Here is a 21,620-nt window from a genome sequence, read left to right on the forward strand (position 1 = left end):
AAAGCACCCCCATTCGGCTGCCAGGTGCCTTTGGTGCCACCCTAGGCTGCCCTCCACACTGGGTGCTGAACTCACTGACAGCTGTAAGAACTGTCAGTCCAGCCTTCAGATGTTCCTCCTTGTTTTTCCTGTATTTTCTTGGTGTGTTCTTGTCTTTTTTTGGATGTTTTCAACCACCCACCCCACTCCTCTGAAATGATCCGTCCTTAAAACCCCACTGTCTATTCTGTGCACCTCAGGTGTTTTGCTAGCCCCGGCTTAAACGTGGTCTCAGTGTCTTGCTTTAATCCTCTTGCTGTTTGCTCAAAATCCCTGCTCTGCCACATCTGGGCAGTTTGACTCCCAGCACCTCTGTGGTGAGGTGCAGCTGGTGCTGATGTCTCCAGCAGAGGTGCCTGGGAGCTAGAGGGCTCGGGGGGCTCTCCCTCCCTCTCACAGCCCTGAGGCTTTACTCACCCATTCAGAGCAGCACCTGTGAGTTTGTGAAAATCCTCTGTCTGGCTTGGGGCAGCCGTTCTCAGGGTGGGAGCTCTGATCCTGCAGTAAGCCAGTGAGGAGCATCCTGCACAGAGCAAACAGCACTAATGGGCAGGAACCCCATAAATGTGTGGATTCTCCCCAGCCAGCCACTCCCCCACATCCTGGGAAGATGTGAATGGGGAGTAGAGGGAGTTGGGAGGGCAGAGGCTGTCCGGGGAGCTCTGGGGCAAGCTGGCATGTCCCACGGCACTCCTGGCCTCCCAGCCTAACCCACGCCTGGCTCCAGGCAGTTCCCTCGAGCCAGCTCCCCGCTGCTCTCAGCAGCCTCAGAAGTGGTTTCTGGCTGGGTGTAGATGCGCCGGGGGGATTTGCTCTCACTAAGCCGGTTCTGTTTGGAAGAGCTGTGGTCGTGTGGCATCTCCTTGAGTAACAGTTCCAATTAAGCTCTCTTGACAAGCTGTTGTGTGACTGCGAAACTAATGGGAGGAGCCCCCTCCTCAGCTGCTGAGGTTAAAACTCCAGCAGGGACAGAGATCAAACATGCAGCTAATTACCCTTTTAACATTTAAACATACCCCCCTCCTCAGGGGAAGGCATCAGCTCTGAGCAGCAGCTTCTGTGCTGGGAGCCCTGAGTACCAGCATGGTCCTGGCTGGCTCAGCACATGCCATGGAGCTGGGCATGGTGTGGGCAGGGTGGCTGCAGCCTCTTCCCCCCCCCCCCCCAGAGCAGCGACTCACCACCTTTCTCCTCCCTACATGGAGCAATTATGTTTGGGACAGATGTAAATTAGGGAATTGCTCACCCCTGCCCCTCGTGGGGTGCAGAAAGGGAGGCTGTGAAGGGGAAACTGATGAAACACCTTGACCCAAACCCTCTCTATCTCCTAGAGTGCATCTCTGAGGATTGCCGCTCCGTCATCCAGGAACAGGCCACGGCCCTGGGGCTCTCCATGTTTGCACTGCTGGTGAGGAGGTGCACCAACTTGCTGAGGGAATGTGTGCCAGGTAAGGGCCTAGCAGCAGGATCCATGCAGGGGCCCACCAGGCAGCCTGGGGAGGGGGGGTGGGTCAAGCCTTCATTCTCTGCTGGTTTTTACATCCCTTCCCCTCTCTTGGGGCTTTTGGGTTCTCCCCCAGCATCCCAAGCTCTGCCCAGGTTATAGCTAGATCAGCTGCAGAAAAGCCCCTCGTGTGCAGACAGAAATGTTTGGAAGAAAGGGATAGACTGAGGTCATGCTTCCTGCCAGCATCTGGGAAACTTCCTAAAACTGGGACCTGGGCATCCTATCTCTGTGATTTGTTGCAGTGGCACCCTGCTGCCCTCAATAAAAGGGCTCACAAACACCCTGGCTTGCCCTCCAGGCCAGTCCGTGTAGGGAGAACAGATGTGTCTTTGTGCTTGCTGTGGGTTGTGGCTGTTCCCTTGTGTGTCCAAGGCTGAGATGCTGGGATCTGTGTCATACTTTCCCAGTCCTTGTCTGAGCCTGGCTGTGGTGAGCTGCCTCAACTCTCACGTCTTGTATTTGCAGTTCAGCCACAGGAGATGGAGCAAGACGATGAGGAGGACGACATCAAGGTCTCTGCCTTGCCCCAGGACCTGAAGGAGCTGCTCCCCAGTGTGAAGGTCTGGTCAGACTGGATGCTTGGCCACCCGGACACCTGGAATCCTCCTCCAACGTCTCTTGAGCTGCCCAAACAGTACGTGCACCCTCTGGTTTCTGCTGCCTCCCTGAGCTCCTCGTGCCAACCTTCCCCCTTGCTCATGCTTTACTGCTGGCTGTGACACTGTGACCTGAGCATCCAGGCAAGGCCCACTGCCCAGTGAATATTGGGAATTTGTCAACCTTGGTGACACAGTGACTTCTTTATTGATGTGTGTGTGGGGCTGGAGGGTGCCTGGTGGCTGCCTTATGTTTCCGTGTGTTAGAAGATGGCTTAGGAGGTGGATTTTTATTTTCTGCTTAGGATATGCATCTGGTTTTGTTGGGATCCCCTTCCTTTAGGTGTTCTGCTGGCCCAGCCAGCTGGCCAGGCAGGACCTTCCTCTGGACCAGGGGGAACTCCTTTTCCAGCACAAGCGTTTTGTTACCTTTCTTTTGACCGAGTCAGGCCAACCTTTGTTGGGCTGGGCTAGCCTGGAACAGCTTGCCTGTTCCTGGAGCTCCAAAAGTCGCCTCCCCTCTGCTTGAGAACCACTTGACCCTACCCTGCAACGCACAAAAGGGTTAATTTTCTAAACTGGCCGATTTCAGCCTATTAGTCCATAATGCGGACTAGGCAATTTGCATATTTTTGGACAGAAAATTGAGTGAAGGGGCCAAGTATGGAGTATGCGAAACAGTGTCTGAGCATGCTCTGTAGCTGCTTTCCCGCAGGATTTTCCATCTGCCTCCGGTCCTCCGGATCCAGAGCCTGAAATCACGTCTTACTGTTAATCCAAAGGAGCCAGAACCCAGGGTGATGGGAAGGCGCATTAAGAGTAATCCAGCAAAGTGGCTTAACCATTAATGGGTCCCCGCTCCGTGCGTCAGGTCCAGTCCTGCTCTCCTGGTTTATTGCCTCTTACTCCAGTTCTTTTTCATTTGGCTGAGGAAATGGAAATCTCACACAGGAAGTTCTGGGCCTCATTTTGTGGAGATGGAGTCTGTTTTCTGTTTGTCGGCTGCTCGGTGTGGGACCGCTGCCTGCTCATGTGAACTGCTGCCCATCTTTGGGCAGGAACTCAAACTGGGATCCATCACGTGAGCCTGGCTGCACCAATCCTCCTTTCCCATCGCAGGGAACTGCCGAGCCCTTGGCCACGGGCAGCCTCGAGATGGAATTTCTGATGGGCTTCACACAGCCAGCACTCTGCGCCTGCCCGAGGATGAGCTGCTCCCTCTCCTGCGGGGCACGGGGCCGTGTCCCCCCAGGTGACGGAGCAGGTGCGGCTCCTGCTCGCCTGTTGGGGTGGGAGGGGGTGCTGGTGGTGGTGGCAGCCCCACCCCAGAGCTCTGGGGGAGCGGTGGGCATAGGCTGGGGCTCTACTCCACAAGATCCTGATGTGTTCAGTGGAGGAATGAGTGTCTCTGTCTTGCTTGGCCTCTCCACGGAGGGTGACTGAGCAGCCCCTCTTGTCCTGCCGTGCCCAATCCTGTCCCCCCTGCCCCATGTTGGCTCCCATCTCCTCCACCCTGATGTTCTTTGGCTCACGTGGAGAATCTGCCTTAGCCACACTGCTCTTCCAGCCCAGATCTCTTGTATGGATGGTGTTGGTGGTCCAGGACTCTGGGACAGCAGTGGTTGAGCTTCCATGGAGATGCAGGTATGATGAACAGCAGGGAACCAGCTCTGCTCTTGGGCATGACCTGGGATCTGCAACATTTGCCCTGGGGATAGGAAAAGAAAAGGAGATCGCTGGGTTAGTGTTTCAGCTCTCTATTGACACAAGCCTGCTGGCTGCCCTGGAGCTCTTCAGGAACCAGGTAGAGGCACCGAGTCCAGGGGTTTAGATAGGAACAGCTTCAAAGAAGTTTAGAAGTAAAACATGGGTCAGAGCAGCAGGCGTGGTGGAGTAAGCCAAGGTTTATGGGCAGGGTGAGCTCAGGAGCGGGGAGAGCACATGAGGAGGAAGTGCAGATGCCAAGTTCCAGAGCTGAGTGAGGGGCCTGTGCTGTGTCACACATGCTCCTGCCACTGGGATGTGCTGTGAGATTCCACCACTGCCAACAGAGAAGCTGGTTGGATACTCTTAAACCACTTTCCTTGCCTCTTGTGATGGCATGAGCACAGAAAAAGGATGTAGAAATCCCTTGAAGCGTGGCAGTGCCCTGCAGAGATGCCATGAACATCCTAAAGCTCCTGGTAAAAACAGGCCTTATACCCACCTGGAAGCCCACTCAGAGCCCAGAGCTCGCATCAAAGTGCAGCTCATCCAGAGCCAGAATGCTGGGCTGGGCTCATGGCCAGCAGGGCAGCTTGGCAGGACTCAGTCAGAGCTTTGGGCTGGGCTTTGTGTCCCAAGGCCTCTCTTGCCATGTTTGCAATCGCTCCTTCTTCATATGGGAGAGAGCTGGGGGACTTTGAGAACGTCTAAACTCAGCCCAGCTGTGGCAGTTGGTTTATTGCTTTCAGCTGGTACTTGAACCCGGGTCCTGGTCTTGGAGTCTTTCCCAGGTTTAATCCCCGGAGCTTTCTCTGCAGCTGTATGACACTGCGCTGACCCCGAATGAGGATAGGAAAATAGAAACGGTGCCAAGCCAGAGTCTCTTTTTCATTTGGAGTCTGGCTGTCTGCCCATGACCAGGGTTACATAATGGGAAACATAGCTGGGGCTCTGGAGAGCCCGCGTTTCACCACGCTGCCCAGACCTTCGCGTTCTGATGCTATATATCTTCCTAATTGTAGCTCGGATGCATTTATCACACTGCTGGATTTGAGTCCTTACAATAAAAAAAAAAAAAAAAAAAAAAAAAGCCAACCCCACACCAAATTCCTCAGCTTGCTGCTTTTCCCCTTGGACAGAGGCAGAGGGGAAGGTGTGAGGGGTGAGCTCTGCCGAAAGCCAGCAGATGGATGCGAACCACGCGGGAGTGGGCTCCGTGGAGTGGGGTGAGAGGCTCAGGAGCCTGTGTCTTCAGGGTCCTTTTTCTTAGTGGGAGCTTGGGAATGAACCCTCATTCCTGGCAGGCATCCTCTCCCCACCTGGGGGCTCAGCAGTCTTGAATTCAACCCAAGCTCCATCTTTCCCCAAATCCACCCTTCTTGATCTGGTGCACTCCTCCAGCTCCTGGCCACACTGCACGGTCATCACGGCTCAGGGGATGCCCTGGAACAAGTTTTCAGTTGTTGGACTTCCTAACTACCTCTCTGTGTGTATTTGAGAGGTGAAAGTTGTCCTTCCTATTTTGGAAGAGGTGCTCAGTGAGCTTTCCATGACTCTTTCCTCATGTCCTTCCAGAATAGGAGCTAAACTTAACCTTGGACATCTCTGCTTCAGGAATTGTGTGTCTTAGCCAGGTGTTGCCAGGTCCTCTAGCAGCAAACAGCTGTCACTTACGTATCTTAAAATTAATTTCTGTCTTCATGTTTTGTGGCAAACCTTGTGTCAAGTTCTCTGCAGGTGGTTGTTTAAGGCAGTTGGAGAAGCATCTTTCAGTCCAAATGTTCCCAGGAATAAATTGCAGAGTTTGGGGTGTAAAAGCAGGGATTCTGGGTAAAAGGGAGCAGGGTGGATCCTCTAAGGCAGAGATAGTGGCAGCAGATGGGTCAAAAGGTGGATCTCCAAGGAGGCTGCTGTATAAGTGACTCCATCCCCTTTTGGGACATGTGCTGGGAAGGAGGTGAAGAGGGCTGGACAGAGCTGCTCCTTGCTCTGTTCTGTTGCCACAATTAATCCATTGCTAAATGAAGCACAAGGAGTGATAGGGAAGCCACTGGCTAGACAGACACTGCTGCAGGGCTGACCCTGGCAAATCCATGCTCCTTCCACACGGGGCCAAGGGCCTCTCAGTTTGTGGAGACTGTCTGCAAGCATTTAAAAATGGTTAATTTAAACCAAGTATTAAATTAAATCCAAAAGCTGTGAGTGCATTCTAGAGCTTACCTTCCCAGAGAGATGTGCCAGATCTCTCTCATCACGTTGCGCTTGCAGAGAAGTGTCACTGAGATGGCAGCTCCCACTGGGAGGGATGGACAGAGTCTTGCACAGGGGTGCCAAGACATTGCTGGAGTTTGTTGGAAACTAAGTGGAAAATCCCTTTTGCAGATCCCATCCTCAGTAACGCTAGCCACCAGAGTTTCCCTATCGAGACATCAAAGCCAGGGTTCAGAGGTGTCTCAGTACTGTAAACCTGGCTGAGATTGGAGATAAAGTCGACCAAACGAGAAGCCAAAAGTCTCTGTGGAGGAGGGGGCTGTGGCAGAGCAGAGGCTGGCTGGGAGGAGACTGCACCTCTCCTGGGTAAAGAGCATCCCTCCAGCTCCAAAGGTGGGTTCAGGGGAGAGGAATGTGTTTATGGATGCCTGGCTGGCCAAAGGGACCACGTGCAGGGAGAAATCACTGACGCAGAAGGGTTGTGACCACCTCATCCTGCTCTGTCTGAGCCCAGACCAACATTGGTGAAGGCATTTTGGGAAGAGCGTGGCCAACCCTTTTTACTCCTTGCAAAGGACCCGCTTTTAGTTCAGCTTCCCCTGGTCCTGCAGAGAGGAGAGGCAGGCAGAGGATGCAGAGCCCCTGATCGGGCAGGCACCGGGAGCCAGCAGTGCCCGGGAGCACACGGCCCGAGGCGTTTGCCGTGTGCACGGACAGCAGCGGCAGCGGCAGCGGCAGCGCCTGGGAACACAATGCAGGGCTTCTTCTGCGCCGCGCTTTCCGGGTTTGTGCTGCAGCTGTGCAGTTTGGATGTTAGTGTTTAAACAAGCTGGTATTACACAGGAAATGGCCACCTCCACAGGCCCCCGCAGGCTTGTAACATGGGGTCATTGTGCTTGATATTAATCACCAGGCAGCCCGCGCCCCCGGTGAGGATGGCGGAGCCCTGCGCGGGGATTCGGTGAGCATGGGGCTCGCCCTGGCATCCCCTGCTCTCCCCATGCTTTGCTGCGTGCCTTTTGCCTTGTAGTGATGCCCATGTGTGCATCATCTCTGCCAGGAGCCCTCCCCAACCTCGGCCCCGGGGCCGTGGTCCAGCTCGCTGCGCATTTGCGCGGCTCTCGCTGCTGCCTGGCCGGGCTGTGTCCGTCGGCGTTGCAGCTGGGCTGCTCTCACACTGACAGCTACATTAAACCTGGAATCCTGAGGCAATAAAAAAGAAATTAACTCTTATTTTTTTTTCCTGTCCTAGCGGAATAAGCAAATGTAAATGTGTCTGTGGGGAAGCGAATGAACCCCCGTTCCGAGGAAAGACCTCGCGCTCACCCTCTTCTCGCTTCCTCGGTTAAAAGCTCTGGGAGCCTCGTCCCTGTACCTGGGAGCTGCGTGCCTGGGCTTGGTGTCAGTAATTCGGGGCCTCCCTCCACAGAGGGCCTGTTGAAGCCGTGGCACTGTGAGTGCACAGAGCTTCCAGGCACCTGGAACCGCCAGGGCTCTGCACAGAGGCTCCAGCACTGCTGCACCGTGGGGTGACATAAGCCAGAAATGCCTGGGGGTGGCTGTAAGGTGGTCCTGGGTAGGGGAAGTGGGGAAGAGGAGGCTCACAGGGCTCACAAATGTTGTGTGACCTTCCAGGGCAAGTGCATGTCCCGGCAGGAGGTTCACAGGGCTGTAGGTGTCAATGTGAGCCGTTTGTCCTCACTGGCTTTGCCAGCAGTAGCAGCTGGTGAATGATCTTGGTGGTGGCAGTGATGGGAGATGCGCTGCAGAGGAGGAGCTGCACTCGAGGGGATGGCAGAAAATGATCCAAACTGATCTCTGCAGTGCTGCCTCTGCCATCACAGGAGAAAACCAGGGAAAAATGCCAGCACTACATCTTTCTTGGCTTTCTGAAGGCTCTGCAGGGTGCTGCTGGGGTAGCAGTGCAGTGAGAGCTGGCTACCCAGGGAGCCAGCACAGTCTGAGGTTTGACTGAAGTGAGCCCAGGGTGGGAATCTGTCACATCCAGGGCAAATGGGAGATGTGGCAAAACACTGTCAAGCTGTAGGTGAAGGATGAAGTGACAGGGGCTGCTCTCACACTCGGGGTGGTGAGGGATGCCCTGCCTGGCAGTGCTGCTGGGGGGGAGAGGAAAGGGAACTGCTGGGCTGGGTGCCTGCAAGGGCATTAGCAGTGCCAGCTCAGTGACTGTTCCCATGGCATTTTTCTGACTTTGGATGCCAAGCCTTGTGGAGGGAGATGCTCTCTCTACTTGATCTGTGCTGATACCCCTGCCACCACCACCCTGGCCCTGCTGTGAATCCCAGTCCAGCCCAGCATCCTGCCGTTGCCCTCTGCCTCCCTCTCACCCTCACTGTCATCGTCATCCCCTGCCTGCAGCTCTGTTTTTTGGGAATATGGTATGGGGGTGAGCTCTCTGTAATGTGTTTCTTTCCCCTCTCCTCGACAGCCCCATGCACCTGGCTGTCCCAGCCCCCTGAAAATATCCCCTGCATCCCTGCCTGTCCCCAACACCCCAGTGCTCTCACTCCCCAGCAGTTTTGGGCACTTCTCCCATTCCTCTCCCTGCTGATGCCTCTGCACCTCCTTCATCCCAGAGAGCCCTCGTGGCCGTGGGGCCCCACCAGTGCTATGTGACCGACCTCAGGCAGCTGAGCCCAGTTGCCAGCAGGGCACTGGGGGAGGCTGAGCCTCCCAAGCCCTGTGCATCTCCCATGGGCAGAGCTCGCCTTGGAGGTGGCCCAGAGCAGCCCTATCACATCCGGTGCTTGTCTCTGCAGCCTGGGCCGGAGGATAAACTATCAGGGCTGTGGGGCAGTGGATCATTCCTCTTATTATTTTCTTCTTTTGCAGATAGGGGTCGTGGAAAGTTCAGTTCCTTTTAACCCTCACAGCTCTGTTTATTTTCCAGCTGGTAGCACAAACGCAGCGTTTCCCATTACATCACAAAGGGCCTCGGACAGATCCCTCCGAAAAACGTGTTGCAACTGTTTATTTTTTTCCATATTTAAACATTTCTGACAGCCAGACCTGGCTGAGCCAAGCAATGGAGCTTTGTGAATGAACCCAGCTCCTGGTGTCTGTGACCAGAAGGTTTTGAAGGACCTCTTCTCCTCTGCAGGACGTGGGCTAGGGCTGGCTCAGGGACGTGGGCCACTCTGCATTACATGTGTGCTGATTACGTGTCGGGCTTTGATTAATGGCTCCTCATTCTGCCTGGCTCCCAGGACGCTCTTGAAAACAAGATGTTTCATTTCAGTGTGCTTTCCTGGTACATTGATTCCCGTAAATAACCCAGTGCAGACTCTGTCCACCTGGAGCAGTTCAAAGAGCAGGGGGCCTCCCTCCAGCCCTGGGCTGCCTCGGCCCACACCGGTCACTGCTGCACCCCTGGGGATGCTGGATTCCCTGTGCTTTTCTCCAGAGGTGTGGGCTGGAGGAGCAGCCTACCAGAAGCACATCAGCCCCAGTTTCCCCTATTTCCTACTTAAATCCCAGTTTACTTACTAAAAAAAAAAACCCCAATCTGAGTGTTTATAGAAACAGGAGGGAGAAATGCAGTGTGAGGCAGCCTGGTCAGCTGTAGTATCCCTATGCTTGTTGCTTGTTTCCCTGCTTTCTCCACACTGTCTCTCTCTGGGGTGCTGGGCCCTCCCTGTGTTGTGCTCAGTCGTGGGGATGTTTGATGGGAATGCATGGAAAGTGGTCCAGGGCTCCCATGTTTGCACCCTGGACATCACTGCCGCTCTGGGAACGTGAGACATGGCAGAGACAGCTTTGCAGGTCACTCGTGAGAGTTGGAACCCGTGGCCAGAAGGAAACCACGGCTTTAACCCCCCATGGCTGGTGTTTAATTGTGAAAAATCTCTGTGCTGCAGAGCGTGGCTGCAGCACGTGGTCACAGCAGATAAGAGCTGCGTGAAGGAAAGGATGCTCCGGGCTGGGCTGGAGCCCCCCAGGGTGGATTGGAGCCCTCCAAGAGCCCCTTCATCCCCGACAGCTATGCGGGTGTTCGCTCTGTCCTTCCAGCAGGCTTTAAAATCGAGTAACAAGCATCCCTTGTCCCATCTGGAAGGAGCTGGGGGATCGGGCAGAGGTGGGCAGAGCACCGGGAAGGACGTCCCGGGAGCCGTCCCCATCCATGGGGACGGTGGCCGGGGCCAGCGCTGGCGAGTGAGGGTCACGTCCCTGGCGGGGTCGGTGCCAGCACAGCTGTGGCGGGGCCATCCCGCGGGGCAGGGCAGCAGCGGTGCCGTGCCTCGCCTCGCCTCACCTCTCTGGTATTCGCTGCAGCATTGCAGGCAACTCCCAACGCATTCCAGCCCTGAATTGCTCACGTCTCTTCTCGTTCTCCCAGGGTCTCAGTAGATGTGTGGGCGACACTGGCTGACTTCTGTAACATACTGACCACAGTGAATCAGTCGGAGGTGCCCTTGTACAAGGACCCAGATGACGACCTTGCCCTGCTTAGCCTGGAAGAGGATCGGCTGCTCTCGGGCTTCGTTCCCCTGCTGGTCGCCCCCCAGGAGCCCTGCTACGTGGAGAGGACCTCGGACAAGGTCAGCAACAGGCCAAACATCCCCCCTCGATTCCTCCAGACTTTTATTCTTGGGAAGTTTTCTGTGCAAACGGAACACGATTAAGTCATTGAGAAGGGTGTTAAGGGAAAATATCGACCTTTCAGCCGCTGACATCCAGCTCTGTGTCATGAAAACCCCTCTCGACTTCCTCTGGTGTGTGTGTGCTCGCTGGCATGTTGTATATACGATCATTTCCTCACTTGTTTAAATAGTGCAGCTTGTGTTGGCAGAGCTCTCGGTGCACTCCAAATGGTTTGCATCATGCTTAAAGCACCCTCCCCCTCCCCCCGGCCACAAAACTCTGCCTTAGGAAGGCAGCCAGGACTTTTTTCCTTCTCTAAAGAGGAGAGTGATAAATAGGTGACTAGAGAGAAGCAGACACCATGTGTTAACGTACAAAAGGCTTTTAGGAATATGAAGCATTCCCCACTGCCCGCTCTCTATTTTCCTTTCTTTGCTCTAGGAGCCCATTCTAGGCTGAACTTTCATTTGGCTGTTTGTTTTTAGAATAATGAAATCAGTTCCCTTGTTGATGTGGGGTTTTGGGTCTGCTCTCTGCCACCACCTGGCCAGGAGGGATCTGGGGGATTCACTTGGAGAACATGTCAGAACCTGGTGGGGGATGGAGAAGGCACAATGGCATTTGTTTTGCACACCCTTGGAGGCACGGCAGGATGAGAGTGGCTCTCAACAGTTTCCTGCTTGGAGGCAGAACTGCAGCTCCAAAAACGTGGCTCATCTGGGAAGCTGCAGTGTCCCCTCCCTGAGGGCTTGGTGCTCCAGGAGGAGAAGTGAGGATGCAGGGCAGGTTTCTGTGGAGACATTCTACGTGTGACAATGGCAAGGTGCCTTTCTCTGTGCCACTTCTTCTTCATGACATTGTCCTGAAATGACGGTGAGAAATTCAGGACCTTTCTCACAGAGGGACCCAAAGGTGCAAATTTCTGTTTCAGTTCTCTGTCTGCCCCAACCTGTGCTCACAGCACTGCCTGCAGCACGGGAGCACAGGTTCCCAGTAAGACCAGGAGCCCTCTCAGTTTGGGGAAGCAGCTCAGTCCAGGAAGTGTCTGTGGAAACATGAATTTTCAAGGCTCTGTTTGACAGAGTTAAAATAAGAAGTGTGCAGTTGCCATTGCTGCCCTAAGCTTTGCTCAGTGTCTGTGGTGGCCCCACAAGGGTTTTGCTGGGGAAAATCCAAGTGTCCCTATACAGAGATTCTTTTCCCAGCAGCCACACACCAGAGCCCCCAGCAGGCAGGTGAGGTGGCTGAGCAACTCTGGTGTCCTGTAACTTGGGGAAGGGGTCGGTATTCCCTATACTCTGCCTCCTCTAACCACACACCAGTTTATTTGGAGTGCCATCTACCTGCCCTGCCAGGCACTTGCACTCATCTTTGTGTCTCTGTCCTGGATCTACACCTGAGCTACCAAGCTGAATTTTCCTTGTCCCAGCTCCCTTTGGTTCTGGTGCTTTGTAAAGAAACTGCACAACTCCACAGGTGGGGGTTGGTGCCCTCATAGCTCAGCACCAGCCACCCAGGAATTCAGGAATATCAGGCATGGTGTTGTCTCAGTTCTGCTGAAAAAGCAGCACCGATCCCAGAGGGAAACAGCCAGGCCTGGCAGTGCCTGTACCCCTTTATTTCTTTCTGACCAGTGTTTTTATTGATGGTCAGATAGGTGAAACAGCAGGTAAGCATGTGCACTGTGCAGAGAGCGGAGGACACCTGAAGGGATGAGAGGGAGGACAGTGAGTTAGAAAAGAGAGCTCAAAAGCCTGATTTCCAAGAAGGACCTGGGTCAACTTTTTTAGCCTAAAGGAAATTCAGGGGAAAGGCAGAGAGGAGAACGAGAACAAGTGTCCTCCTGCTCCATGCTGAAAATCACAGGAAGGAACAGGCAGAAGTTGTAGCAAAATAGATCAAGACAAAACTTCAGGAAAGGTTTCATGCCTTTGGGTAGTTCAGCACTTGAGAGCAGCCTCCTTAGTGAGTCTACAGGAACTCTTCAGCCTTGGAGATTTTAAAAGCAGGCTGGGTGACTCTCTCAGGTACAGCTTGGGTTGAGGTAAACACCTTGGAATAGAGGGCAAAGTGACCTCTTTGGATGATCCTACGCCATTTTCTGTGATTTGGAAACACTCTAGAAAGAGACTGGAGTGGCAGTTGCAACAATACAGTCAAGTTGCATCAATACCTTGTTCCACAAATGTTATCCCTCTGCAGCATTAATGAAGGAATTATGGACTCTGCAGGAGTGGGGTGTTGCAGAAGGCACTGCAGAGCCAGCCAGGACTGAGAGGCACAAACCCACATGGGAATGACTGTGAGCAAGATACAGAAAGGCACTTTCTAGTAAAGAATTCCCCAGCCCAACTTAAACTCGTGTGCCATCTCCACTCCACCATCTCCTCCTTGCCTTCCCTGTGACATGCAGAGACCAGATTAATCCAACTCTTCTGCTGTTCATCAATTCAAGGCCAGGTTGGACAGGGCTTGGAAAAACCTGCTCTAGTAGAAGGTGACCCCGTCCATGGCAGGGGGCTGGAACTGGATGGTCTTTAAGATCCATTCCCACCCAAACCATCCTGAGCCTATGGGATGCATCTCTGGGCTGTTTGCAGTGGAAGGGTGGATGTCTGTGTTGAGCGTGGTGCCATTTTGGGATCTGTGTCCCTGAGCCTCCAGCAGGCAATGGCAGCAGAGCAACTCTCTCTGGCACTGATATTTTTCCCATAATGATTTTTCATTGCTTTTTAGCAGGAGTTATTTTTTGCACCCATTTTCTTCCTGTTGTGTTCTCAGTCTTGGCCCAGTTTTCAGCCCAAATTCTTTGCTGGAGAGGCAATGAGAATGTACTGCTCTTTATATGGCACAATGTGAATGCCTTGTGGGTTCTGGTGTGCCAGAGTGATTCTGGGTCCATTTTATACCACTTGCATGGCTAGGAAGAAGCAGTTGGATTTTACTACAAGGATATCTCACCTTGCTTCTTGATGCTCTAAATCCTTACCCCATTCTTTCACCCTCTAGCTTCTTAATTAATTTGTAAGATTTCAGAGGAAAAGAATCTGTTGAAAGGCAGAACTGGAGGGAATTGGACTTAAAATGGTGTTGGGTTCTTTGCTCTAGTAAGAGGGTGGTTGTTTTGTAATCTGTATAGGACAAACACTGTGCTTCCCACTCCTTTTTGTTCTCCACGTCCCATTTAGCAGATGGAGTGCAGAATTCAGCCAGAGTTTCTCAGTAAGTTTTTGAGCATTTGGCCTGGCTCTTATTTTGAGTGAAAACGTTCTGACTCCGTTCGCTGCCATGAAGCCGCGCGTTCGAATTCCTGCTGGAGCCAGTGGGACACTTAGAGCTTCCCAACGTCTCTTGCACTGTCATTGGAGCTGTAACCAACAAAAGCTGGCTCTGGGGTTGAGCAGAACTTGGTGTTGTTTTCCTGGGTGTGTGTGTTGGGCACATCTCCACTGCAGCTTGTGTGATGGAACACCACCGACCGTACCAGTCAGCAGCAAACTATGCAGCCTGGTGCCTGAGCTGTCAGCTGTGTCTGCAGCCTCTGCAGCCCAAGGAGACACTGCCAGGACCTCCCTCACCCAGCCTTGGACCCGAGGCAAGAGCAGGGAGCAGCAGCATGGCTGAGTTGAGGTCAGGAAGGGGGAAGGTGGCAACTGTGTCATCATGGCGCTGGTAGTGGAAACCACTTGGGTCGTGTTGAGGTTAAAGACAGTCCTGGTGATGGTGTGTGGGTGCAGCCCTGGGAACCTGGGGCATATCCTGGATTCCTCAGCTCTTGCTGGATGTTGTTGTCTCGGGAGCATCCTGCTCTGCAGCGACTCCATGGAGCTCTCGGCAAAGCTGGAAGAGGTCTGCAGATACCCCTGATGTGGAACAGAGCAGGGAGGTTCTCCTCTCTGCAGGCATGGATTGCCCACATCCCTACAAGCTCTTCATGGGCTCAGTGTGTGCGTCCCCCAGGCCCGTGGCTGCAGCACATCCTCTGCCACATGCCCCAGCCATGGGCAGATGTGGAGGAGAAAGTGTTAATGTCCCTTCCCACAATAAACCTCTCTGCATGGGGGGTCCTGAAACCTGAGCCTGTCTCTCCTCCCCCAGCCCTGACACACGTTAATAAAAGGTTTTTAAATGCCAATAAAAAGGCAGCAGCCCCAGCTCACCAGGTCCGGGGCCCAGGGTCCTTGGGAAGGCACTTCACAAATGTGTTTTTTGCATTTTCAGGCTTTTGGCTGGTGAATAAGATTGAGGAGAAATACTCCTTCCCCTGATAACAATACAGTGAGACGCAGGATCAGCAGTGTGTGGATTAAAACCAGACGGTGCATGATTAATACATGTGCTTATAGGGCCAGTCACTGTGGTTCCCTCCTCTCAAACTGAAAGGCACTTTTTTTCCTTTCCCTCATGTGCATGCTCATGTGTGGAGTGGACTGTCTCAGATAGTCACCACTCAACTGGTCTCAACCCTGTCTCACCTCACCAGGCAAATGAAAGCCCTAAAACGTGAGGCTCTGAAAATTAATTAGCAATATTTTACTGCCAGACCTACGAGCTGGGTATTGCGTGGCTCCTCCAGCTCCAGGGTGGCCATTGAGCTTCCCACACTTGGTGCTGTTCCTTGTTTCACTCACCTGTCAGTGCAGATAGCCTAAATCCCAAAGTTTTATTCTCCTTAGAAATCCCAAATCCCCTTCCTCTGCATTGTCCAGCCCAAGGTGGATAGTTCCGATGTGACCCTCTCTCTGTTTGCCCCAACATGCTCTAGATTGGCAGTAGCCTTTGGATTAGCTGTTTAGAAGCTAATTATTATTTAGACTTGAGGCTAAAATTAGTCCTGTCTTGTTATTCACTTCACTTATTTATGGTATTTCAGTCTTCCTAAGACTTTCAGAGATCTTTTGGCAGCATGTAGTCATGTCTGATGCTTCTTGGAAAGGGAGCCCCAGGTTTAAAAGCCCAGGAGGAGTAGCTGTTGGAGTGACTGGGCTCTGTCATGCCTCTAAACACCACACTTTCTGTCCTTTCTGAGACCTAATGACTCCTGGAATGCCAGGGATTAAATCCACCTTGGAGTGGCCACACTACAGTGATTTTGGGAGGGCTTTTTGCAAGGCATCAGAGTAAAGGTAAGCAAGACCCAGGGCTCTGAGAGCACAAACACTTTGTAAGAAGAGAGAAAACCCCAGTGAGCAAATGTAACTGTTTTCTCAGCATCCTTTCCATATTCCCATTCCATAGCCTTGGAGCATCTCCCTCCAGCTGGCAGGCAAATGCTCTCAGCCCATGAGAGTGAGAGCTTCCAGCTTGGAGTTTGGTCCAGGGAGGAAAGGGAAACTGTGAGCAGAGATCGGAGCCCTAAGTAGGAGAGTCCAATAAGGAGTCATCCTTGAAAAACTCCTTCCATTCCTGCCTGCCTGGGTTTCCAAACAAGCCGTGGAAGATCCCTGCCACAGGCAGCCCTGCTCGGAGCAGGGACTTGGCAGGAGCTGGCAGCCCCGAGGCGGCAGAGTAAGAGATGTTTACATTTTCTGACCAGTATCTGAACTCCATCCCAGCCTCGACCTTCCCTTTCATGTGGTGCCTTTGGATTGTAAAAGGCAATTAAACTAAATTATGGGCCATGTTGGAAGATGATGTCATGGGGTGATGGAGGAGAGGCTGGATTTTATACCACCATGAAGGTAGCGTGGGGAGCATCACCTGCTTTGAACTCCTCAGCTGTCCTTGGCATCACCTTGAACCACGAGTGCCAGGGGCTGTGTGGGCACCTTGGGAGCCTCTCTCTGCCTTTGCCAGGTGCTGTTAGCACAGTGGGAAGTGCCAGGCTCAGTCCATGTGCCCAGGCCTGGGTGGCAGAGGAGACAGAGCTGGTATCTGTTGTGCTGTTTTAAATGCAGCATTGTAGCAATGGGCACAAGTCCTGTCCAGTGACTGCTGCAACACCTCCTAGGGTTGTGCAGGGCATCTTCCAGAGAGGAATTCTGTTCAGTTATTGTTTGGCCTCAGTTTTTAATTGCTTTTTAAGCTAAGAGAGTTCTGAGGATATTCTTAAAATTGAGTTTCTGCAGCTGAAGGTGAAGGGAACCGATGGCAAACAAGCACTAGCACAGCATGAGGACGCTGAATCCAGCACTGGAGAAATGTGCAATGTGGAATAATAGTTCAGCCTCTTGAAGGGGGGGGTGGGTTAAAAAGAAAAAAAAAAAAAAACCTGCAATAAATCTAGCGAGTGGAATCTGCGGGAAATGATCCCATCTGGAAAACTCCAGTGCTGGTGCTGCTGAAGGCTTAAGGAGCGATGCAGATCACAAAAAGCAAAGCCTGCAGTCTGAGGATGACAGGCTGCTTAATTGATGTCCATTGCAACTGGTACTCTGCCAGTTTATGTTGGCCACCTGCCAGCGTACTGTAATTTTGGGGCCAGGTGTGAAGCATTTCTGTTCCATCTTGTTCCCAAGCACCTACAGAAGCCTCACACATCTCACTCGAGGCTGCAGCCCTGTAGGAAACAGCTGTACAGGTATAGGTGAAAGGAAATGTCACAGCTGGGCTGGGAGCCCTCCCCCGTGCCTTGCCCAGGGCTGTGTTTGGGGGGCCACCCCCTCCCCTCCGCCCCCACACCAGCTTTGGGGAGGTGGTCACTGTCACAGGCACACCTGCCTGTCTGTCAGCAAGGTGCTTTGAACATCAGGGAGCTTCTGGGAAGAATGTACAGGTCAGAAACCCCCTCTTCAAAGAGGAGCCCACGGTGGTGTGCGTCAGTTCTGGGAATGGGGAATCCAGCCCGGGAGAGCCCCGGATGCTGGCAAGCTGGGGAAGCTGTGGCCATCTCCACTGGTTTTTTCTCCCTCATGAAACCACAAGGAAATTTCCAACAGCAGGTCTTGTAGAAAGCACAAACCCTTGATTCTGGAAGACTGAGAACACTTCAGGATCCTCAGCAAATTGTCAACAGACCCAGTTTCAGTCACTGTTAAAAACACGAATTATTTCCCGGCTAAATTTGCTTTGTTTCAGTTTCCAATAATTGCATTTTGCTGTAGGTTGGGAAGTGGTGGGTTGCTGCTCTAACTCTGATATGCAAATGTGTCCCGAGTTCCCCCAGTTCCCATCCTGTTTTTTATAAGCTGGAGTAGGACAGTCTCAGGCATGGTTTGGATCCCCTGAGCTGCTCTCCAGGTGTGTTTGAGCCATGACTGTCCATTCTCCCTCCACATGCTGCTCCTCTGGAGGAGGTGACACTGTGCTCTCCCACTCTCCTCTGTACCCATGGACACTCCCAGTGTCCTGCAGCCTTTGCTCCTTCCTGCAGGCACAATTTGGCATTAACTGTGTTAAATAGCACAGGGTTTGTTCCTAAGAAAGTGACTGAGCAATTCCAAGTTTTTGCCTGTTCCTGAGCTGCTCTCTTGAAAGCTCAGGAGGGTTTGAGCCGGTGTCTAATCTGCTGGCTTTATCAGAGAGGTTTTCTTTGTCCAGGTCACTGAACCTATTGTTAAACAGCATAAGCCCGAGCAAGCTTCCCTGCAGCCCTGCCAGCACTGCCCTCCTGTTTACACTGACATTTTAAGACCTCTGCTGACCAGATTTTAATCCAGGCCGTATCCTGTGCACTGCAGTCTCTGGGGCATAGGAGCTTTTCACGTCCTCTCGCCCCGGCTGCGCTGAGTGCTCGGGGCTGCTGACGCACGGCCGTGGCATCGGGCTGTGAAACAGCACTGGAGGCAGCAGGAGTTCAAAGCCCTGCAGCCCCTTTGCCACAGCCAGGCGTGAACAGGTCCTCCCCTAGCCCTGGGCAGGCAGGGTGGTGAGGAGGAGCACATCTAACAGCAAACCCTCCCCGCGCAGAGCTGGGGTCCTGCTGCTTTGCCCTGTCCCGGGGCTGAGGGCTGTGTGTGAGAACTGCAGTTGCACTTCGAGGTGTGGAACCACCTGCCAATGTGTTAAGATCCAGTTACACATCTTCTCTTCACCCCCCTGTCAGTGAGAGGCAGTGAGAGTGGCTTTGTGGTCTGGGCACAGCTTGCAGGGAAGTACAAGGTGCTGCCTTCCAGGCAGCCCCATCTCCTGTGGGGAGAAGCAGGGAGGGAAGAACCAGCAGCTGGTGGAAATAACCTTCCCTGTCCCTGAAATGCCTCTTTCCTGGCATGAGGAGGGAAAGAGCGCTACCACGGTGCGTGGGGAGTTTTCTCAAGTGGCTTGTGATGTTTCCATGCCTTCCTCCCCAGCCTTGGATGCACCTCTGCCTCTCCTCCAGGCTCATCTTGGACAGGGCGCTTCAACCACAGCGTGAGCTCCAAGTGAATCAGGGTGTGAGCTGTGCACGTGCCCCAGCACGTGTCAGCTCCTCAGCCAGCCCTGCACAGCTTGGCTCTGGTGTCAGCTAAAGGCTCTTTTAAAGTGTTTTCTGGAAGTGAGATGGAATCATCAGCTCGAGGCAGAGCCTGACAGGATAAATCAGCCTTGTCCCATGCCTGGGGTTGGATCTTTCCGTGTGGATCAGATGACGCTCGTTGTCCGAGGTCCTTGCTTGTGTCATGGTCAGGCCACGTTAGTGTAATGAGATGAGGGACTTACTTGTGCTTAGTCCTTTTGTCCTAAAAGCTGCTTCCAGAGGTTCAGCACGGATTCTTGGGAAACGGGAAATGTCCTATTCAAGAAACTTGCAGACCTTGTGTTCCTGGAGTTGGGAATAGTGGAGTGACCTAGGAAAGGAGAGTCACACCATGTGCAGCACCTCCTTGGAGCAGGCCGTGTGCACCCTTCACTTCCCTTGGGATTTTGCAGTGGGAAATGGCCTTGTTTCTGCTGCCCCAGCACCCAAATAGCACAAAATCTGCCACCTCTTGGCAGGACATCAGGCCCAGAGAGTGCACAGCTCTGTCTGTGCAGAGGTACTGCCACAGCTTTAGTGTACTTGAAATGACATATTAGAGCCCAGACCTCGTGGAATTTGCTGATTAGTCTATAAGTGTATTGAAAGGCCTCATTAAAGCACCATTAATGCTGGATCCTCTCCCAATGAGCCATCTCTTATTGCTGCCCAGAGAAACTCTGAGGAAATGGAAAGGCTTCTCTGGCTGGCTGTCCCTGGACATGAAGCATGGCCTGAGACAATCTTTGTGCTGCTCAGGTGTTAATGTGGTGCTTTGGATCACATGAGAGGTCCCTGGGACTCGGGGTCGCATCTTTGCCTCACACTTTGCCAGCTGGGTGTACTGCCACTGCTCAGACTCTTCTCTCTGGTACTAAACTCAGTCCTTGACCTGACTCTTGGCCTCTGCCCATGGCTCAGCTTTGGAGGGACCCTTTTTCATGACACTGTTTTGTCTTTGCCCATCTGAAACGCTTAAATCCCATCTGAAAGCGAGGACGGCTGTGGTATCCACCAAGGCAGCTATGGGAAGGACCTCAGGAAACCCGAAAAAAGATCCAATTAATAATTCCTCATTGTTATCCTGAATAAGAAAGATCCACGTCCTGCAGAGCTTGCCAAAGAAGTGGACGGGGTGGAATGCAGGGAGTGGTCAGCCCAAATAACAGATGGGGATCTACTCTGTCTCTATGGGAGACGGAAGGTGACCTCTGTCATTGAGCTTGGAGTCTGCTCCCCACGTTTCTGCTCCCAGCTGAAGCTTGTGTTGTTTTTGTGGATGCCAAATCCGTTTGCCAGCGCTGGGCTGGGGCTGGGTGAGGTTGGAGAGTCCAGCTCCCATGGCAGGATGGAGCTGTCACCCTCAGTGCCCTCCTGCTGTCACATCCCAAACCTGAGAGAGAAGAAGACACCACCATAATCTTATTTATTGTTTTTTTTTTTCTCAAAGTCAATGAAGTCAAAACACTTCCCAGGCATTAATGAACGTATCTCCACAACACGTTGTGACAGAAGGAAAAGCAATTTCCTTGTTAGGGATTGGCAACAGAGGTACACAGGGCTGAGGGACCAAGCTGGTCCCACAGGAAGCCTTGGCTTCAGGATGAGAACAAACCCCTGATACCCAGGATTTCAGGCCAGTGCCTCAGCCCCAAGCCACCCGTGTCCCTTAGGAAGAAGAGGGGGTACTAAGGGAAGGTTCATTGGGAAGCATTAAAATTCTTCCAAAAAGCAGACCCCACATGAGCAGCTTGACTGCTGCTGGTCTGGCTGTATCTGTGGCGGGACATGAAAAATACTGGATATTTAATCCAGCAGATAATTTAATCACATTTCCCCCATAACATATTTGCATATATTTCCTTAAACATAAGGTAAAAGCTATAATTTATTTAAATTAACGAAATCTGCCTTAACATCTTGCATACCAGCATTTCACATAAAGCATTTTCTCCACCATATGTAACAAATATTTGTCTATATGTTTATATATTACGAATAGTGACAACTGTAGTTCATATTTGTAGTCATTTCATTGATTTATTTTTTTAAACTTTCCAAAAACTTCATTGCACTTGGAATAGGTAAATGCACATATAAACACAAGCTCTCAGTATGAAGACAAATGTGTTTTCTGAGGAGTTACTGCCTGCCTGCTCTGTGAACAACAGAACAGATTTACATTCTGGTTCCGTATTTATCTTAAGCATAAACGATGTGATGTTTATTATAGCAGCCATTATTAGGGAAGGAAGGAGATCTGTGGCAATGCACAGAAAAAGATGGGAGTTTGTTACATCCTTCCAGAGCTGTGTCGCTTCACCTGATACCTGTTCCACGCGTGATTCCCATGGAAAAGTGGCCCTGGAGCAGCTCCCCAGGGTGTGTCAGGGACGTGCCTGTTGCTGTGCATTTCTGGAGCTGATGCAGTGACCTCCCAGCTGTTGGTGACGTGCCACAAATCTGGTGCTGAGGTCACTTCTGAAGATCATTTTTGCGCTCTTAGGTCACCCAGATACTTCTCGAACTTGTACCCATTGCCAGTTTTTATTATTAGCTCCCTCTAGTACCAGTAACTTTTTTTAGT

At 52.4% G+C, this 21,620-nt stretch overlaps 1 protein-coding gene across 1 annotated transcript in view; it reads left to right on the forward strand.

The window, feature by feature from the left end:
- SMG6 (SMG6 nonsense mediated mRNA decay factor) overlaps positions 1 to 21,620 on the forward strand; it is a 105,440-nt gene that overhangs the window by 49,476 nt on the left and 34,344 nt on the right. The window contains exons 11-13 of the mRNA XM_062506834.1: positions 1,371 to 1,487; positions 2,012 to 2,180; positions 10,415 to 10,616. Coding sequence (XP_062362818.1) covers positions 1,371 to 1,487; positions 2,012 to 2,180; positions 10,415 to 10,616 — 488 coding nt within the window. The remainder of the gene's footprint in view (positions 1 to 1,370; positions 1,488 to 2,011; positions 2,181 to 10,414; positions 10,617 to 21,620) is intronic.

This window comes from Cinclus cinclus, chromosome 22 (genome assembly GCF_963662255.1).
Source record: "Cinclus cinclus chromosome 22, bCinCin1.1, whole genome shotgun sequence".
NCBI classification, from domain to species: domain Eukaryota; kingdom Metazoa; phylum Chordata; class Aves; order Passeriformes; family Cinclidae; genus Cinclus; species Cinclus cinclus.